We start from the raw sequence: 21,785 nt of genomic DNA, 5'->3' as shown, positions 1-21,785 counted from the left end.
CTTTAATTAATTTTGTGTTTGTTCTTTATGACATGGTATTAGATTGTAGTTCTGGATCTATAAATATGCCATTATGCTAAAAAACACAAAGAAACACAGTCATGAACCTAGGCCAATGGCTATCAAGAACACCTGATGACTAATACAAGATTTAAAGTCCATATCAATATCTATATCTCTGTCGCTATCATCTGAATCTTGAACATCTATATCTACACCTGAAGATATCCATTTCAACAGACAGGTGCTTATGAACTGAATTGAAACAATGCTAGAAGCTATGTGATAGCTTTGTGCCCAGGTGCTTATGATCTGATGGCTCCCATCAGCTGCCATCCGAACTTCCAGCTTTTCCCTTTCAGTTACTTAGATGTTTTTGTCCCCAGAAACTTCTGTCTGAACCTTACTTCTTTCCAGTTGTATCCCTGGAATACCCCTCTGTCTCTGAGCTCCAAACCCTTCTCCACTTTATAAAGGTTATCGGCGTTCAAATTCTGTATCTGTGGCATCTTAATCCAAGCAAAAAGGCTGATGCTTTGTTGTTGCAAGTCAGCAGGGCTCTGCTGACATTAATGGAGACATCCTGACTTACACCGGCTAAGCATCTGGCTCTACACGAAATGGATTCAAACCACTTAGCTCCTTGCAGGAGTAGTGGAGATTTTCAGCAAAGAAAAGCGCCTGGCATGGGAGCATTTCAATTCTGGTGGAGTGTTTGAGGCCTGTGACTGAAGAGACTATTTTCCCCCTGGAAAATTGCTTTTGATGGGGGAGTTCTAGTAAAACTGAACAGCAAAAGGCACTTGTTTAACTACATTTATGTAATTGAATGGGACTTGGATGCTACGGAACATTTCCCATAAAAGCTTATAGACACCACTGAGCTGCAGAGGCACACTAGAAGGTGGGGGCAGAGAAGAACGTCTGGTCCAGTCTTTGCATTGTATCAGTTAGTAAGAATTAGAAGTGAAAGCCGTGCCTTTGTTAAAGGCAACCAGAATGAGAAGTATGCCGTTTCAGCAGAACTGGAGGAAAAATGGTCGAAAGTGATTGACAGCCAGTGTAAAGAACGAGAAAGGGAAAAATATTATCAAACATTGCTGGCCACAATGCAGGGCTGAAATTAGCAGCGCTGTCATACAAAAAGACTCTTCTTTTTAATCTTGTTAGGGTGCCTAATGCCATCATTCAGTTGCTTTTTTGCAATATAGTAAAAAGAATTTTTCAATAGTTAAGCTAGCAATAAAGCAAAATACAAGTCTTTTTCACAGGTTTCAATATCTAAGGATAAACACTGAATCAGTGACTATATTGAAAAATAACATATAGCAGAAACTGAGCAGAAGACAGAAGCCATGTAGCAACTGAATGATAAAGCAAGGTTCTAAAAATAAAATATGTATATTGTAATGAATAAAAGAAGACTAAAATAAAATATAGGTACATTTATACAGGTAGAAAAGACAGTTGTGATTGCTGGTCAATTTGAGAGATAACACCATAGAAAAGACTATTCCCGTGAAAATAATCAAGTTCCATATTAAGCCTCTTCGGGATTTTGGCTCACTTAATTGCTGTTTTAGTACATTGCCCCAAAATCTAATCTCTCTTACAGTCAGGAGTACTACCTAATCATGCTGATCAGCACATATTTACATTCTAAAAATAATACAAAAATCCACTAACTTTACTTTTCCAAAACTAAATACTTTCCCTGCCTTCCCCAAAAGTATAATGCTTCTTTCTAATGAAATTATGTAGATGGACACAAAAAATATGGACAATCCAAGCCATAGCTAGAAACAGTCTATAGCCCTATTTTCTACTCCTCCCTTGGCAAAAGCAAATGTAATAGTTTTTGTCACTTTACTATCTGCCTACCTTCCTCCACCCTCTCTGTATCAAATGAACGGGCTATATAGCTCAGTCTCTCTCTCTCCACTTTCTTCTCCCTACTTCCCTAAGTCTTTGCATTCTGCTGAGCTCTCTTGCTACATGTGAGCAAGGCGATCAAACCAACGATGTGATCTCTGTCACCTGAGGATTTAGGAGCAGACTGACAGGACAAATCTCTGTAAGGAATGATTCAGAAATAATTGATCCTGTCTTGTAGCACAGAGAGAGATTAAAGAATCTCTTGAAATTCCCTCCAGACCAACTTTTTCTCAATCTACTAACAATAATGAGAATTGCTCCCAAGCCCACATTGAACTACATAGAAAGCAGTTCTTAGGCACTTTACATATATTCTCTAAATTAAGCATATTTTACACAAAGTTTTGAGTGCCTAAAAGGTAAAGGGCTGGGCAGTAATCTGAATAATGATACATATTTTTAAAAAAGCTTGTTTCGTTTATATATTCAAAAATTATCCCTGAGTAGCTGTTTCATTTGCTACCCCACTTGCAGAGTGTTTGGAATTCTGAAATAAAAATGAACCATATGACAAGTGCAAATGAAAGGGAAAATGTCTGCTAGGACTTCAGGTACACTTTAAGAAAGCAACAATAACGTTTCAGATATGTTGTGTCCCTGTATTTATGTGTACCATTGCCTGGTGATGCCCCTTTCTTTCCCTGTTAAAACATTTCATTCTTCCTATGTCCACATATTTGTTTCCAGTACTTAACTTGAATTTTAAAGATGATTCATGCAATAAAGAGCACAAACCAATAGAAAATCTGAAACAAGGAAAAAACTCATTTTTCCTAAGGACTGGGTGTTAGATAGTGAAACTATCTTCCAGAGCATTTAAAGGCAGACTGGACAGAGCACTCCAAAGCACTGTGTGTATTTAAATTCCATGTTGCTAGAGGAATGAATCTGGTTATTTAATAATCTTTTTCATCTCTAATTTTGACCAAAATGAATGCCTCAACATCAGCAATGTTGATTATAGGAGGTAATAATACAAACAAGCATTTCTCCTTGCAAATTTTGACTTTATGTCAGATCCTAAGTATGGTATTATTGCCAAAAAAGTATTTCTGAAATATTGTCTTTTCAAAAGGAGCTGAGAAAATAGTAGTTTCCTTGCATATGATGACCTTTCTTGCTTTCTCTTTTGTTACTTTAACACATATAGAGAACTTTTCAAGATGATTAATATAATCTTTTCCTCTTTACTTTGATATATACAATATAGAAAATAAAGCTCTAAAACAGGATGCTTTTCAGTAATTCATAATTAAATATGCAAATTCCACAGCTAAATTTGGACATGCAATTATATGACTAATCACATTTCAGAAAGCCAGAAAATTGCAATTGCATGCTTAAATAGATGGCCAGGCCCCAAATCCACATGGGTGCTCTTGTTCTCTCCTTTCAGAAAAAAACAGTTGCTTTGCTATTAAATGGCACCCACTGAAAATTACATGTGTTTGTACGGGTAATTTGTGTGCCAGCTTATATGTTTCTCTTTTATTTTAACAGAAGATCAGTTTTGAAAACACATAGCTCAACAGATTTTAACCTTTCTGTCACTTTATATGTTGCTAACCCTTGACGAAATGTCTTGTTGCTGTAGAGTGGCCGTGGATGGACCATACGGATCTGCAACCACAGACGTCTTTCACTACCGAGTGAGTGTGTGCATTGCAGCAGGGATCGGAGTCACACCGTTTGCCTCTGTTTTAAAATCCATTTGGTACAAATGCTGCAACCGTAACACAGTACTGGCGCTGCAGAAGGTAGGTGGGAAAGTTTATCGCTCCATCAAAAAGTTCCCCAAGTCAGCCTATTTCACCAGGTGAGAGAGGCAAGTCAGAGCCAGAGACCCACTTGAGTGCTTTAACCCGCTCTCAGAAGCAGTTGCTCGCTTTCCAGCTGCCTCAGGAGCTGTTGTGGGGTAGGGTCTCCCAAATTCACTGTCATTCCCTGAGGAAGAAGGTAGCCCTAGATGCAGTGTTTTTAGTAAAAACTGAAGAATCAGATTTTCAACAGCAACTGGAGATCAACGCGGAATGTCTTTCATAGCTAGGCAGATAGGGAGCTAGAAGAGAAAACCGTCCTCTCTCCTACTAAAATAAATCCTGCAAGGTCATCTCAGACAGAAGTGAAGGGCAGCACTTGCTCCTTGTCCAGCTGCAGGTTTTGTGAAGGCCCTTTGGCTCCATGTCCTGGTCCAGAATGCTGCATTCAGAGACGATTAGCTGCTTTTCTCACCTTGCAAAGTCAGGATATTAGCTAGCATAGAAGGAATAAAAAAAGGCATTTAAGCTCTGTATGAGATGCATATATCAAGATGCACATTACTGCCTCAAACCACTTTAATTATTTTGTTGAAAAAATATATTGGGGTCTGTAAGGCATGGATGGCACCAATTAAGTTAACATACTCTTCGTCTGCTAACCTGTTATACATCTTCTGCTGAGGATACGTGAGGCAGCACTGGGGGAGGATAGGTGAAGAAGAGATAAAGGGTGACGTAGGGTGAGGAACAAGAAGGTTCAGAGACAAAAATCAGCATTAAACATTCTCTTTCCCATCCATCATGGCAAGTGGTAGCTTGCAGACCTTATAGCTTCTTTTAGCTCATTTTCCAATGTAAAAGCTGAATCAGGAACTGTTCAACATTTCACATTTAAGGACAGATGTTGAAATTGCGTTGGAGTGGACAGATCTCTGAGAGGGTCAGTACATATGGAGCTGATTGCAGGACCAAGGGGCTGATCTTTTTAAATGAAAGAGTGTTAAAACTGGCATCTTAATGACAAGCTGCCACTGAAAAAGCATCTGGGATTTCAGTAACTGAGGAGTTGAGGACAGGTTCAAATTGCCGGGGGGATCTTTGAGGCAGAAAAAGCACTGAGAAGGGAGGGAAATAAAAATGAAAATATATGCTAGTCATGAAAAGATGTGTATTTACCAATGTACCAGAATGATCCTTTCCACTGGAAGGAGAGCTACATATGTGTATATACATGTTATATAAGTATATTGTGTATATTATATATGTATACATGTTATTATTGTCATTGTTGTTGTTATCCTAAGGGGGAAAGAACAGAATTTAACTATGCATTGAGAGTATAGTATACCTCAGGGTGCTCATCCATAGCTTAGGGAGAATCATGTGTAAGTGTGCCTACAAAGATAAACACATGGTCCCTTCTGCCACAGTTTTCTACTACAGAGTTCATTTTTGCTGAATTCCTATGAAATACAAAAGTATCATGATTTCTAGGTGTCCTTTCTCTATATCCTGGCTTCCTTATTGGTGCAGTGGGAATAGTGATGCTTAGTTTTCACAGGTGTTATGAGGCTAAACTTCATCGGTGTTTGTAAAATATTTTGAAAGCCTGGATGAAAGGTGCTGGGGAAGTTCACACCATTACTTAAAAAATTTAGCAGTCATCTTAGTGAGAACGATTAATCTCAGGGTAGCTCCACAATTTTTTTCCATTGGTTAAAAGCTTCCACTTGTGGTATAATTACAAATAATTTAATCTTCCTCGAAGTATTCAGCACTCTCTTTCTGCCATGATGAGTACCATAGAAATGTCTATTAAGGAAATAAATAAGAGGTTTTTCTTTTTTTAACAACTTCATTTTGATTTGAGTACAGCTATCATTACGCTTATTGAACTAATATTTCTTAGTGTTGCCCACATACGGTTGAGATATAAATACTCATAGCTTCCATAATGTCTGCAGCTGTATAATTTAAAAAACCCAGCAAATCAAAAGGAGTACACATTTATCTAATTGATTCTTCACAATTAAATAGCCTTAGAGCCTTCATTTCCCTATCATTTTTTTGCAATGAGGAAGGGTGCTACCACTACTCATGGCTGGAAAGTTTCTACTGGCTTTAGTTATGCATAAAATGATCTTTTTTTTCACATTAGTGGTCTCATTTTTCAGATCAATTGCTGCTGAAATTGATAAAATTGTACTGATCCATCAGATACTAATATTAGCAAACATTCACTTTCTCTGTTACCCTACATAAGGACGTAGGAAAGGTCCTACCAGGTCTCACCAAAGATCCATCTAGCCCAATATTCTGTCTCCAACAGTTCTTCATGAATGCCTAGGGAAAAGTGTACAGACTAGAAAATGATGCAGTGATATGTCCTTAGTGGACACTTTCTCATCTTCGAGCACCTTGCAGTTCAGTAATGTCTTGATACAAGAACTGCACCTCTGTGTTTAATATCCCGTAGTAGACTTTTCTTCCATGAATTTGTCTAATTGCTTTTTGAACCCATGTAGACCTTTGACAGCCACAGAAAGTTGCAGCAGTAAGTTCAGCTACACAGTGAGGAAAACAAAACAACCCTTTTCTATTTGCTTTGAGACCAACCATCTCTGCCTGAGGGAACCTTCTGCTTTGAGTTCTACCCCAGCCCACAGCCTTCTCCACAAAACATCTTCTCCCAAAAACCTAAAAAACCGGGGCTCTCTTTGCTGTCAACTGTAACCACCTTTCCAAGCAGTGTTTGAGAACAACTTAGGCCTCTTGATTCAAATTTAGGGGTATGAATTCGAGCCTTGTCCTGCATTTATGCAAAAGGCTGCCTGCTGCCATCCTAGTTCTAAGTCAGTGTCTTGTGCCGGCAGCTAAGTCCCCTGTCCCCTGCATGCCCCGGCCAAAGGCACTACTGCATCTTATCTGTAGTGGTCCCCTGGATCAATTAATTAGGCTGAGGAAGATCTCTCATCTTTCTTTGGCATGCTATAGCCCACCAATGCAGGGTGGTGCGGTATACTCAGATGCAGGAAGGACTCGGATTTTGCAAGGAGGTGCCCAGCTGCAGGTGCAAGAGGATTTTGCAGGGACTAGTCATGTCTAAGAGGGAGCAGCAAGAGTCAGGGATGAAGGTGCCTCCCTGGGCATCCCCTGCTTCATCACCTTTTACACCCTGTTAGTGAAGAGCTGGCTTTGCCCAGAGCTGCAGCTCCACCTCCGTCTTCAGGGAGCAGGAGGAAATAGACGGATAGTCATCAACAGATAATTATTAATGACTTTCCACATGATGGAAGATGATTTACAAACTATATTCTTTCACCTTACAGGAAAGAGGTATCGGAGCTCTTGCTCCTGTCTGGTGTACAAAATTCAGGATGTAGGAAACTGAATGATAAATACGGGTGCGTTGCAAGGGAGCGGAGTATTACAGAAATAAGCGACTACTCAAAACCCTGCATTACAGATCTGATTAATAGCAATACTGCATCTAACTCAATTTGCAAAAAGAGCACTTGGAAAATTTAAGACAGTTTACTTGGGCAAGCCATCAAGCTGATGAATGTAGTCAACGGGGGTAGGGTGGGTGGAGACTAATGAAACATAAATCTAAAACAGATTTTTAAGGATCCTAAATAATTGCAGTCAGTTAATAGTATGAGGCTTACAAGAAAAAAGATAGGATTCAGAATAATTGTTTAATTATAGAAATGCACTGATGCTGGCTTTATTGTACAATTTTAATAAGGATTAATTTTATCGTGCATTTATTGTATTTTAATTATACATGTAATATGCTGTGCTATGCTATGGGCAGTCAGTGTAATGAAAGGAAGACTCCTTTGTAAACAGCATTTATTTTAACATACTATACTAGAAGTCTTCTTTGATCTAAGGGAAAAGGAGACCTTTTAGCCATAGACCATTCTTCTTCACTACCTCTTTTCTTTCTAAGATTATAATAATGGCCAAAAATACTTCTTATAATGACAGTCTTTCTTCATTACCAAGTGCTCTCCACCTCTAACATGTGAAAATTAGGTGCAGTGCAATGGATACCACTTCAGCAGAAGTGCACCAGGTATGAATTTAAGGAATTTCTGCGGCTTCAGAAAGCTACGTTCTTTCTCAAGAGGACTGTGCCAAAGGTGGCTTGACCCAATTTGGTTGGACTCGCTGTTACTGTGACAGCTAGGTCTGCAATTAGCTAAAAGCACTCCTTCAAGCTCCACAGCCTGATATTCTGGAAAATGGTCCCCCATTTCCAAGACCACATTGTCTCAGCTCATCAGATGGCTTTTCTTCCTCCTTCTCTAAATGTGCTCGGCTCCCAGTCCTGCCCACATGCTCCCAGTTGCTACCCTCAGCACAATTCATGATTCATTTAGAAGCACATGCCTCCTCTCCACACACATGTACTAAATATACATCTCCATAAAACGAACTACCGAAAAGACTTGAGAAATAAGGCAATCAAGTAGAGGCTGGGGGAAGAAATTTCTCACGACAAATCAACAGCCACGGTGTGATACAGACTGACAGCACTCAGTGGCCTGATTTTCGAGGTGCTGAGGATGTGGAACAAGCAGGGACTTCAGGATTCAGGCACAAAAAAAAACCTACATAAAGGTTAAGGCTATAAATCTCATCTAGTTTCGGTAATTTAAAATAATGCTGTTGTTGGTCACAAAAATGAAATGCTATAAAGACAGTGGGCTTGCTTTTTTCCTCATAACCTATGCCATTGTAAATCAGCAGCAACACCACGTAAAGCAATGAGGTTATATTTAAGGCAAAACATTGAAACAGAAGGGGAAAAAGCAAGCAGCCAAGATGGTTGGTACTAAAGTTCTGCAGACAGTCCTATTGCTGGGCTGTAAAAATACCCTACTTAACCCTGAATGCTTTATCTCTGTTTCCTGGGATCATACTTCATTTATATTTCTTACAGAAACCACAGATGGTCCCTTACAGTACACTCATATCTAGAAAACATCTCAAATTACTGTTAGTCTCTTTCACCAAATCTCCAGTGAAGCATGGTGTTAGCACATTTTTCTCCCACCACCTTACCTGAAGTCTGACAACCTAGTATATTAAATCTTTGGGAAATCTCTTTATAGCTTTCTGATTTCTTCTCCGATTTTTCACTTCAGAAGTGTCTAATGTGCATCTTTATTTCATTGATCCTATGGAAAAGGTCTACAAATTCCAAATCATCAGAGCTCCCACAATCATTGCTTTGGGGACAGACCTTCCAGATTACCCTTGATATTGAGGTGTAATAAAAGACAGAGGGGCTAGCGAGCACAGAGAGATGGGTTGGAGGAAATTAAGGAATTTTGCAACAAAATAAAAATCACAGTAAAATGAAACAAGTTCCAACCATCCCTTTGTTATAAGATTATACACTGTCCATGACATTCCTTTTTCATCTGAAATTGTGGGGTTTTTAGGCTTCCTCCATGTCTGTGAATTATTTATTTGGAGGCACTATAAAAATAATTACACTCAAAATTACATTGCCCACAGAGGCCCACTGGAGGTCTAGTGCCCTCTGTTCAAAAGTAATCACAGATTATGTGTCAAGAGCTACAGAACTCAAGTTATGAGAATTGCAATCAGATTTTTCTTATAATTGTGGTTCAGCCAAGCATCAGGGTAGTGCCTGGGCAGACACCCAGGGAACTTCATCCCCTGGGTGGTGCAGGAACTCCCAGTCTAGTCATCTACACAGATGGACTGGCTCGAGACAAGGAACTCAGCTGAAACCAGGGGATGGGCTAGACTCCCATCCCAGAATTTGACACATTGGTGGAGGAGATTTCCAGGTGGGAATTTCCAACTGTCCTGAACACTCCCGAAGGCAGCTCCTGCTCTGCCTAGGCCAACAGTGTGTTGATTAAGATCCTGGGAGGGGAATCTCACCAGTCCTGAGACTCCACAGGCTGTTCCTGCTGTAAAACTGATTACCTCGTACACAGGTATGACTTAAAACATTTGCCAGTGGTCAGCAGAAACTGTTCTTGCAGAAGTGGCCACACAGGACATCTTTTCTACACAGCTAACTACTTAGAAGATGCTTTGTGTGTAGTTAAGACAACACAACACAATAGATCACCATAAATCATAATGGATCATGCACATGCTGGAGTGGTCACACTGGGCCAGCTGGCTCTAAGGTCTGAGCAGAAAAAGGGTTTTGGGGAGTCTCACCTGATCCAGCTGAAGATGCCACAGCAAGGACTCTTGAAATAGAAACTCTCATCATCATATGGACAGTGACTAACCATCTTGTTTAAAAGATTTTATTCCCTATGAAAGCATTACCCTATGCCAAGATCCTAATAAATTGGCTGCTTTTTTTTTTTTTTTAACAAACTCTGGTCTGTTTGCGGCTGACTGCAGTAGAGGAGGCATAGACAGAAATAAACCATAGGAATGATTAAATGTTTGAAAATTAGCCTGTCAGTGACAGATCATAGAATCATAGAATCATAGGGTTGGAAGGGACCTCTGGAGATCATCTAGTCCAACTGCCCTGCCATAGCAGGGTCACCTAGAGCAGGTTGCACAGGAACACGTCCAGGCGGGTTTTGAATGTCTCCAGAGACGGAGATTCCACCACCTCTCTGGGTAGCCTCTTCCAGTGCTCTGCCACCCTCAAAGGAAAAAAGTTCCTCCTCATGTTTAGGCGGAACTTCCGATGCTCAAGCCTGTGCCCATTACCTCTTGTCCTGTCGCTGGGCACCACTGAAAAGAGCCTGGCCCCATCCTCCTGACACCCGCTCTTTAAGGATTTATAAGTGTTGATAAGATCCCCCTCAGTCATCTTTTTTCCAGATGGAAGAGACCCAAATCCCTCAGCCTTTCTCCATAAGAAAGATCCCAGGAATGTTTCATTTACCATAGAAAGGATTATAGGATGACTTGATCCTAGACTCTAATTTCTACCTGCAGAACAAAACCTTCAGAACAGGCTCTCCAATCCAGTAGACGACTAAAACAAGATCCAGCATATTGAAGATGAAGCTAGAGAAATGTGGATGAGAAAAACTGTGTAAATTTTTCATAGAGAGGAGGTTTTCAATCAATAGAAAACCAGTCATGGGACAGTCGTTCATTTTACTCCTTTGGCAACTTTAAAATGACAGTTTCATGTTCCTCTAGAAATTATATGCTCCATTTTAAACAAGAAATACATTAAAAAAAGAAGTTGGGGCATTCTGTAGCCTGTTTTATACAGGGTATCCGACTTAAAGAACATAACTGTATCTTTTGACCACACCAACTGTTAACCTATGGCATAAGGACTTGAGAAACAGGAATTCTTTGCTTCAGTGCTGAATGAAAATGAAATTCCACCTTAAACATAACTAAAAATAAATCCAAAATTTCAAACAATAATCAAATTGTTTGCAATAAATGCAGGGTTAGGTATTATAAATCAAAGTTGAGATGCGCTGGCAGGGAAAGATGGGAAACTTGTACATTGCCTGTCTTCACTAGCACATTAATATATTCACTCAATGTTTAAGAAGAAAATGAAATTTTTAGAAGACAGAAACTACATCATCAAAATTATGTGTAATTATGTTTAAATTTACAGTGGAGAAGAGACACACTATGTGGTTAATGAGTTGAGCCAATCATTAGGAAGTTTTATTGACAGTTTGCTTCTTGTTAAATCTCTTTACTTTTATCTGACAGGTTTATTTTTACTGGATGTGTCGAGACCCATCAGCATTTGAGTGGTTTGCTGATCTTCTGTTCCATTTGGAAACAAAAATGGCTGAAAAAGGGAAAAATGATTTTCTAAGTTATCATATATTTCTTACTGGCTGGAATGAAAGTCAGGTAATAATGAAACTCGTACGAGTCTGAGTTAATGTACCTTGCTTTCCCAGTATGGTAACATATGGAACAGGAACAGCTGAATAAATGACGGATGAAGCAGAGAGACAAAGAACTGTAAATATAAAAAGACCAAGCCGTCTGTTTCCATCTCACATTTAGGAAAACGGGAATGGAGAAATCAAGCCAGTCCTATACCTTGGCTTGGCCACTGCGGATTACCAGGTGTTTTCCAGAAAAGTGCAGAGAGTCTTTTAGGAGCTTGTGAATGGACATTTCGTCCACATCTTCAAAAAGAAGGGTTGTATAAAGAGTTTGTTTACTCTTATTATTTATTATAATTTTTGTTGTTCGCATACATGTCCAGCACACTCTTGAACCCTGCTGTGCTTAGAACATTTTGGCAACAAACTCTATGGACTAATTCATGTTGCTCGAAAATATATTTTCTCTGGCTGACTTCAAATTTGCCATCTTAAAATTTCATTGGATCATCCCAATTCAAGGCACTTAACCCTTAGAGTGGGTCAATTTTATTCAACTTCTTTACTCCTTAGAGAAGTTGATTTTCTCTCCCTCTTATTTTTAATGGATCGCTCAGATGACACTGTGATCAGTTAGGCAACTGCCAGAAAAACTCTCAGAGGAAAGTCTTTGCTCTACTGTTTTATTTCCTGTGGTCTCTGTTGAATAAAGGACTGTCTAGTAGACATTAAAAAAATAGATTCCATAGAGCTTTCTCTTCCTGTCTTTGCTGCTACAAAAAAAGCGCCATTGTTTCTTTCTGCATTCTTTAGGGCATCTGTCAAGCAATGAGGTATGTGCATAAAGCTGTATTCAGAAAAACCTGCTCCCACCGTGAAGTATACGGCAGTCATAGAAACCACCACCGTGCATTAGCAGTATCACAGGGTATTACCTAAAACCTGTTTTGAAAGAAGCTATTGAGGAATCTCACAAAACACAAAGTTGCCCTCATCTCTCAACTGTCATCATCTCACTTCCCTCTTGGGCAAACATCAGTCCAGAAGTCAGGCAGGGAGACAACTATCCTTGCTGGGATGTCTGACTCTCTTCACCCGTGTGCCCTGCACTTTTCTGAAGTGCCTCCTTCTTTTTGAACCCCATCATCCAGTCTCCTGTCAGCACTGCCTTGTTAACCTGTGCTACCTGTTAGGGGACACAGCATCCCTGAAGCTGCGCTGCCTCCCTGCCTACACTGGTACTGCTCTTGCTGCTGGAGCCCCCCAGAATCCCACCTCTAAAGGACTGTGGGGGAAGAGGAATGCTTTTCAGTGGCTCTTTCTCCTACCCTGACCTAGCCCAGGGAACTGTGCTGGGTAACGGCTCCACCTTCTTCAGACATCCACAAAGCTCCCTCATCTTATAGGTCTTACTTATCTTACTTATCCAGTTCATCACTCCTCAAAATTTGAGCCTCAGCACCAGTGATATTTGGATGATGCTTTGCTTTACTTCTCCCTTAGCAAACAACAAAACTAACATTCTCGGCATTCTCTCCTTGTCGCGCTGTATAGATGACCAGTAGTCAGGTGAAGCTGAACTTAAGCAGGATGGGCAATTTACGACTTCTAGTGCATCCTCCACTACTGGCAGGTGTTTACTTCTCAGACATAATGTTTGTTCAATGCTTTGAGCTCTTTGTAGATCCCATATTGGCATCAGATGGTCAAGCAGATATGGCACACTCTGCTTGCACAAGAAATCATGTTTCAGCCTATTGCTTCTTGCAATGCCCCTGAGATTCCTAGGCAACTTTAACGCTGAGCTATATCAAGGGCTAACACCAAAAATCCTGGAAAAGTTCCATTCAATGTGAACAGAAATAGCCCATCTGCTCAGTGACACAATTTTGCTGCAAACAATTAAAAAATCCTGCTGTTCCCCACCTCCCACTCCCGCCAAACACTTTAAGCTCTTTCTTACATTATTCCAAATCCTCCGTGAGATTGGCCCAAACTAACAAGAAGAAACTTTTAGAAACATAACCTCTTGTGACAACTGTGCTTGACCAGAATAATTGAGTTCTTAAGCAACATGGAAGACTCATTAGCACGAGAAATACACAATATTCTCAAGAAATAGACCTAAATTTCAGCAACCACTTCTGCAGGAGATGATAATGATGCCTAGTTCATGCTAGGGCCTGAACTAAATGCAAAGCCTATTTTTTTAACTTAGCTTTCCTCTGGTAATTTCTTGACAGTGGTAGCAATGATAATAGTGTGTAGTGAAAACGAGCGTATTACTCATACACAATAGCAGCACAATTAGGAGAGATGGTTGGTTTGATTTTATATGCACCTGGGAAGTACCCAGATAACATGGTAATGGGTGTAGCATAGGAGCTGAGAGACAGTAAATGCCCATGAAAAACAAGATTTGTTTTCTTGGCACTGGGAGCTGTGTACCTCGCTTAGTCCAGTCCTTCACCTGAACTGATCTACTTTCTACACTTGCCTCCACCCGAGGAGAAGAGTCAAACCACTCAGGGTTTTACCCCTGCCGAGCTAGTGCATCTGCCGTCTCTTCCATCAGCAGCAGAACACTCTGGACTTACTTAAAGGTGCACATAATTGCTAATATTTATTGTCAAACTCTGTTACTATAGACTTTGTTCCCTTTCCTAAACTCCAACTCTGCCTTTAAAATGATGAATGAATGAAGTGTAGGGTGAGATATTCAAAGACTGAGAAAAGGTTTAGAGACCTAAGACCTGCCTGTAAAAATGACTGAGCCACTTAGGCCCAGGCCAGTAAAGACAGGTATTTAATCCCAACTCATTTCAAACATTTCATCTCAAGAAGCTGAACTCCTTTGAGGTCTCTGGCACTTTTGGAAGTGCTTTTTATGCTTCTTAGTCATTCTGTGAACTCTTGAGTTCCCTCTCCTCTCCTCTCCTCTCCTCTCCTCTCCTCTCCTCTCCTCTCCTCTCCTCTCCTCTCCTCTCCTCTCCTTCCATTGGATAGTTACAGATTTCCTTTTCCCTCATTAATACTTCTGTCTTTCACCATGAAGCAGCATTATTGCTTTCTCCTCTTACTTGGAGTATACATTGTTGACTCTATAATTATTATCTTGTAAATTTGCCTTTAGGCTACTCACATAGCCCTGCATTATGATGACAAGATGGATGTAATTACTGGTTTGAGACAGAAGACTCGCTATGGAAGGCCAAACTGGGACAACGAGTTCAAGCAACTAGCCGAAAACCATCCTAGGTAAGGCAGGTTGGCTTCTAACCTTGTTAGGTAACTCTTCTCTCAGCATAAACAGTGGGAGAAGGGGAGGGCAAACCTTTCTAAATGACCCTTTTAAAATAATTCAGTTTTTTTGCTGTGTGGAAAGAAGATTTATGCTTAATGAAGCTTTTAATGAAGAAATCTCGGAAAGAGAATGCCAATAAAATCTAATTTTTGGACAAGAAAATCTAATATTTAGAAGTATTTCAATATCCTGGCCTTTGTCCAGATATAATTGAAACACACAATCCAATTACTGTTCTGCACAAAGGACAAAGTAGCATTAATTTCCCTTGAAGATGGTTATTAAAGAGATAAACTGTGATTTTTTTCTTATGATGTCAAGGATATGTTTGTTCCCCTAACATATTTGGCTACTCTTGCAAGACTATGCTGTTCTGTTATTAGTTCATCTCTGCTGGCAAAGGCAGTTCATTTGAACTTGGTGGATTCACTAGTGGTCTGAGAAAAGCCTCTTTGTTCCTGAAAGCCTTTGAAGCAAGAATTTGAAACATTTTGTGCTCAGCAGTAGAAAATTCCAGAATCCTTGTGACTCTTTATGATTTCCCAAAATTTACCTGCTAATGCAAAATAAAGGCTTGCACTTCGGAGACAGAAACACAAAAAGAAAAAGAAGAAAACTTTTTTTAAAGATGAAAAAGACTCAAGAAAAAGCTGAAAGGGAGGAGATCAAAGAGAATATAGTAAGCTACAAGAATACCATAAAATTGGAAAAATAACAGTAATAGAGAAACCACTTGATGGAGGTCAAAATAAATACAATCAGGAAATATGGCAGATTAAAAATAGAAAAAGGCCAAGACTACAAAATATGATTTTTGAAAGACCTTTTATAGGGATTCTGATGCATAAACACAGCTTTTAAAGTTATAGTAGGAACATCATTTTTTGTTGCTTTGTTAAGTACAACTGAGAAAAATCTGATTTTCTGATGCTCAGGCAAGGAGACGGGCATTAACTTTCTGAACTGGATCTTGTGGTATTTCCTTAGAAAGCCAGTGCTAAATTGACAGGAAAAATCTGTATTTGCTTCTGAACCTAGATGCCCATGTTTATGGCCAATGTTGAACCTTTCAAAGAAAACCTTGCATGAACTAAGGTTTCCTTATAAGAAAAAAATACTCTACCTTTTCTTGCTATGAGTGACAGAAGGTTCAAGAGGTAAAGAAACTCAAGAGTTTCCATTGTGTAATGGAACAATCAGCTTTAATGAAATGACTAAATTTTGGGTTGCTGCACTTAGGTCCATGGGCTTTCCTTTGGCTTCAACAGTGCCTTTTAGGGGATTAGCAGGAATGTACCACTGCAGGTTAAACCTAGTGTGATCCAGCACCAGAGCAATACGGGCACTACTTCTGGGGACTACGGCTTCGGCGCTCAAACCGTATCTACAGCTCCTCCTTTACAGGAGCAAACTTTTTGAAACTCATGCTGACATTGTCACTTGCACTGCGTTTACGTAGACTGAGCTTTCCCCAGTAGCACAGCATGTGTGGGTATCTGTGTGTGCACACATATGTTTTAAAGCAGTACTTGCTCCATACTTAGATGCAAACCCTTTAAGGCACTTTGCAGTAAGTAATTAGTTTCCAGCTCCCCGTAACGGACTTGTACGCTTATGAACACAATTCTTTGTTACATTAGTCATGTTCTTATTTTATAAGAACTTCCTATTTACAAATTTTGCTATTAAATCAGCCATTTTAAATTTGTCCATAGGCAGAGAAGCGTTAAAATGAGGGGGAAAAAAAGAAGAAAACTCAGAAGTAACTGAGACTTCTGTGTAGTTTGTAGAAAAAAAATTTAACTCGGCTGGAGAAAAAGCATTGAAAATTTTCAGCCCAAGCAGAGTGTTTGCTTCTCTGATTAAAAAAGCAATGAAGATCAAAAGCAATGAACTCCCATTTAAAATAGTTTTTGACCTGCAATACGGCAATCCAAATAAATAATGCAACAAGACACAATAAACACTATAAGAAATAATAAACTCTAAAGTATTAAAATAATTATACTGTAATACTTTGTGACATAACACAATTTTTTTTCAAATGTATTTCTCAAAAAGCCGTTTCAAAAGATGCAAAGCTGGAGGCAGCCGAAAGGTACAGTTTACCCATTTATTCTGCTACTCTCATATTTTTGTTGTTATTGCAATTACAGCAACAGTATTGGAGTATTCTTCTGTGGACCCAAGACTCTCTCTAAGATCCTTCAAAAGACATGCAACTTATATTCATCAGTTGATCCAAGAGGAGTCCAGTTTCACTATAACGAAGAAAGTTTCTAGGCTGTACTTCTTAACTACATAATAGGTATTACCAAGTTCTGTATTTTTTCCTCACCGTCTCCTGTCCTCTGCTCATTCTGCAGCATTCAGGCCAGATATTAGGAGTTGTAAATTGAAGTAGGGACATTGACTTCAGTAGAAAAATGCCATCCTATGCCAACTAAAGATTTGGACCCCATACTTAGCCTTTCCTTCAAAGAGCTGAAGGGATGATTCTCCATTGCTTGCTTAACGGTGCTGTGAATCCATCTACATCTGTGTGAAAACAAGCGCAAACCACTAACTTTTGAAGAAAAAGGTGTGAGTAAAACGGACATTTAGAACTGTACCTCACTGTTGTGTATGATCAAACTGCTACCACAGGCAATACTTGCATTCCTGCTGTTTAAATCGTGCCCAGACATTCAAAACATTTTCCTTCCTGGTGTTCTGATTTTGCACTTCTTACAGCTTCCCACTGCACACACATCCCACATCACCTTTTGTCCTGTAGCAATACCATTTATGTACACACTGTCCAGCAAGTTCCTTTTGCCCTACCAAACTATGCACTATTTAAACCCGCCGCTTCTGTAGCAATGGTGGCTGTGCATGCCATAAGCTAACATGTTCTGAGGGTTAATATCTTAAGGAGACTCCAGAAATTTTTGCACTCAGCAAATGGATCTCCTGAGACAGGCAACCGAAACTGGAAAAAAGTTTCAGGCGTGCTTTAAATGTCACACAGTTTCATGGGCACTGAAGAATGGGCTTTAAAAGATACAGAATCAAAGAAACATGACAGAGTGACTGAGGTGGGAAGGCACCCCTGGAGATCACCTACTCCAAACTGCCTGCTCAGAGCTGATTCTGTGAAGACAGGAGCGACATTTGCATTCTTCCTGTCATCAGGAACATCCTCCCATCGTCATGACCATTCAAAGATAATGAAGAATGGCCAGCTCCCTCAGCACTTGTGGGTGCATCCCATCAGTTCCCATGGACTTGTTTAAAAGCTCCCTAACCCGATCCTCCTTCATGGAGGGTAAGTTTGAATTGCTTCAGATTTTCCCACTTGTCTCAAGAGCCTGGGATCTCTGAACATCAGGCTTACCTGTAAAGACTGAGCTGAAAAAGGCACTCAGTACCTGTATTTTCTCCTTGGGCACCAGGTACCCCACCCCATTCAGCAGCGAACCAACATTTTCCTAGTCTTCCTTTTGCTGTTCATGCATGCGTAGCAGCCCTTCTTGCCCTTCACTTCTCTCACCAGATTCAACTCCCAACAGGCTTTGGCTTCCTTAACACCATGCCTGCACATTCAGTGTCTCTATATTCCTCCTGCATCACCTGTCCCTTCTTTCACCTCTTGTACACCTCCTTTTGTGCTTGAGTTTTGTCAGGAGGGATTTGTTCATCCATGCAGGCTTCCTACCACCTTTGCTTGACTTACTCCACAGCAAGAGGGATCATTTCTGAACTTGGAGGAGGCAATTCTTGAAAATCACCCAGTTCTCCTGGACCCCTCTTCTCCCTAGCACCATATTGCATGGGATCCTTCCAACCATGGGATTCCTCCTGTGTCCTCCCTACACCATGTGTGTTAGTGTACAGGCACTCCAGAGGCATCCAGTCATGTGGGTTTTCCAAGAAGTGATGTTAGAGCTGTCCCGTAGACACTTGCTTGTCTGTGTGGATACCTTTGGGGTGGGCCCCCTTCTGCCCTGTTTTGTTGATTGGTTGTCTCTCCTGTTCACATCATCCTGCTCACTTTCCTTGTCGCCCCAGTCCACCACTTCCTCATTCGATTGTTGGCCATCCGCTCCCTCCCCATCATTCCTAATTTAAAGTTCTCATCGCAGGCTGGCCAGCCTTTGCCTCACTGCAGTGTATCCCATCTCTTCGTAACAGTCCTCAACCCTCAGAGTGGGTCTCATGGCTGTAAAAGCCAGATCCCTGTTGTCAACACCAGCTGCACAACCAGTTGTTGACTTGCAGGATCCATGCCCAAAAAGTTCCCCATCATACTGAAAAGCCTTTTGTTTGGTTGGGTGTTCAAAAATCTGTCAATGCAGGAGGAACTGTGTTTGCCTGCCATTTTGTCATATGCCAAGCTGACAGCCCCACGAATGGTGTATAGGTGTAAAATGCACCCATACATATATCACTGTTTAGCATTTGTAATGTAGTCTAATTGATATCTGCATTTCTTGTTTTTAAATCTGCCTTGTAACTGATCCAGCCCTTCCTCATAGGTCACAGACTATTTTACTCAGACTAGTTATCTGTTCTCTGCTATACTCACATAGCACTGAGATGGAGGTACAAAACAGTAAGTCATGTTTTCACCTCTGCACACCCTCTCAGGCAGCTGCTGGAGCCCTGAAATACAACTGAGGCCAGCTGCAGAGCTGCTGGAAACACTGTTGTCTGACAACTGTGTTTCTAACAACCCATCCAGGCCCACGGAGTGTTCCCTGGAGCCACATCTTCTAACATACTGGGACTAACGTAAAGCTATGCATGCCATCTGTAAAACTGCTGATGCTTTCTCCAAAAGACAACTGTCTCCAGCTGGTTAGGTGAGCCAGCCTTGCAGCACCTTGTATATCAAAGCAAAGAAACAATGGTCTTCATGCAACCTGAATCTTTACCCATCATCTCGTAGCTCTCACTGGCACTACAGCTGCCATGGCTGTGAGTCCTAACCACTGAAGCGGTCCTTCCCTCACAGCTTTGTACTCCTCATCTTTGACATCTGAGTATATCACTGCCACCTTCCTAGACCTGATGTTGTCTTCCACCTTCAAGTATTATTTGTACTTATCTCTGTGACTTTAGCACTACTAAGCACATGGAGCACAGGACAATTCTGTAATGAGGCAGAAACAAAATAAAAAATACATGCATTTTGTAACATTCACATAAGTTAGAAAAGTGGAAAAGTGAGAAAACTATTTCCCTATTCCCTAGCACAGAAAGTTAAAAAAAACCTATATTCAAGTTGGACTGAGGCATAACAGAGCTCACTAGGATCATATAACGCTTTTACCCAACCACACAATAAAAATGGGAGGTAGAAAACATCCTGTGTATGTCAGCACTCAAATAAGACAAATGACAACATTATATATGTATACTTATACACACACACAAAAATACCCACTAGAGGGGACATAACTGTATAGACAAAAGAAACAGAATAATAAAAACTATGTCACAGAAGACTCCAATATTATTTTATAGCTCTTCTATTAGGGGATACAGTATGTGTGAACTGAGATTGTTCTACAAGATACAGCTGTATTATTATTAAGTTTAGGGCAATGCATCTTTGTTTTAAAATTGTTGAAGTTTTTTTAAATGGCTGCCTATGTGAAATGATTAATGCGGTGCATACTGTGTAGCAGTAGAGTGAGTGGAGAATTAGAGCCTCTGCCAGTTCACCTAGAGGCATTTATCTTTTATTTTTTCCCTGGTGCCCGTGCTGAGCCTCAGGGTAAGCTGACACATTTTTTAATATAAATTAAGCTGCTTTTTTTAATGTGTGTTGAAAATCTTGAAGGAAATGAGAAATGTGTGTAGGCACCAATACCAGCTGCCATTGCATGAAAGAAAGAGGTGACAATTTCCTGCAGATTCTGAATGATTGTTTTAATGGGGTTGGATCGGAGGTAACAAGCACAAAGATATTGTGCTGCCAGAAAAACAGGATCTGTTCTCCCCCTAGCCTCATGCAACAAGATGTAACATTTAGCTTCTGGCTCAACATGGCATCTCTTCGCTGCTTTGATTTATTCCCACTTTTGCAAATCACTGTGGTATGCTACAGGAGATGCATTTAGAGCCCTTGTTATAGTTCATTGAGTAGCACTGCTGTTATCACCACCAGAGGAGAATTTCACTTCTATCAGGACTGAGTGACATAGAATAAAGGAAAAATAATAATAATAATAAAAAAAAAAGAAGTGGGGAGGTTTATATAATAATAAAAAAAAAAGAAGTGGGGAGGTTTGTTGGCCTAGGATGAAACTGCATTTAGGTTGAATGAAAATCCCTTTATTACAAATACAATTTAAATCAAAATGGGAACTAGGAAGATTTGGCTTCCTGCCTTGTTTTGAATAACATCGAGCACACAGCAGCTATGATAATGTGAGTGCATATGTAATGACTCTATTATTATGTTTATATATGGAAACATCATTCATTGTCAGGGAAAATGAAAGATATCTTCATGGATTTGTCCACTCAGCTTCTTCAGCAGGGAGTGTTCAGCACCGTGTAGGAAAATATTAGTAAATAAAATATAGTCATAACAGCATAGACTCACCACATCCTGTGACAGAAAACTAATCATAGACAAGGATCGTAAATATACAGATTAATTACTTTGGCTCTTACAATAAAAAGAGTGGTATTACAGTGATTGAAGTTGTGTTACGATAATTGAAGTTTATTCACTAGTAAGTGTAAATTAATATACATGGATTTATATGTTCTGGGTTTCCCCCCTCTCCCCCTCCTCCCATGTTATGCATATAGTATAAATTATTTAAGTTTGCTCCTTAGTTTACACTGAAAGATTAAACAGGAACTGCCACTCTTAACAGAAGGTCCATCATACGGTGCCTGTACCATATCATCACCATTATAAGGACTCTCCTGCTTCTATCTTGCTTTTAG

The 21,785-nt window shown here is 40.1% G+C and overlaps 1 protein-coding gene across 3 annotated transcripts in view; it reads left to right on the top strand.

Moving 5' to 3' along the window:
* Window positions 1–21,785, top strand: part of NOX3 (NADPH oxidase 3) — a 57,553-nt gene that overhangs the window by 22,848 nt on the left and 12,920 nt on the right. For 2 of the 3 annotated variants that reach the window (XM_063331049.1, XM_063331047.1), the window contains 4 exons: window positions 3,530–3,692; window positions 11,406–11,552; window positions 14,667–14,791; window positions 16,994–17,572. In XM_063331049.1, coding sequence (XP_063187119.1) covers window positions 3,530–3,692; window positions 11,406–11,552; window positions 14,667–14,791; window positions 16,994–17,120 — 562 coding nt within the window. In that variant the 3' untranslated portion in view covers window positions 17,121–17,572. Of the gene's footprint in view, window positions 1–3,529; window positions 3,693–11,405; window positions 11,553–14,666; window positions 14,792–16,993; window positions 17,573–21,785 lie in introns of those variants that run through there. The other variant, XM_063331048.1, reaches the window with a different exon arrangement.

The sequence above is a fragment of the Chroicocephalus ridibundus genome, chromosome 3, assembly GCF_963924245.1.
Source record: "Chroicocephalus ridibundus chromosome 3, bChrRid1.1, whole genome shotgun sequence".
Taxonomy (NCBI): Eukaryota; Metazoa; Chordata; class Aves; order Charadriiformes; family Laridae; genus Chroicocephalus; species Chroicocephalus ridibundus.
This window is presented reverse-complemented; position numbering and strand designations above follow the sequence as displayed.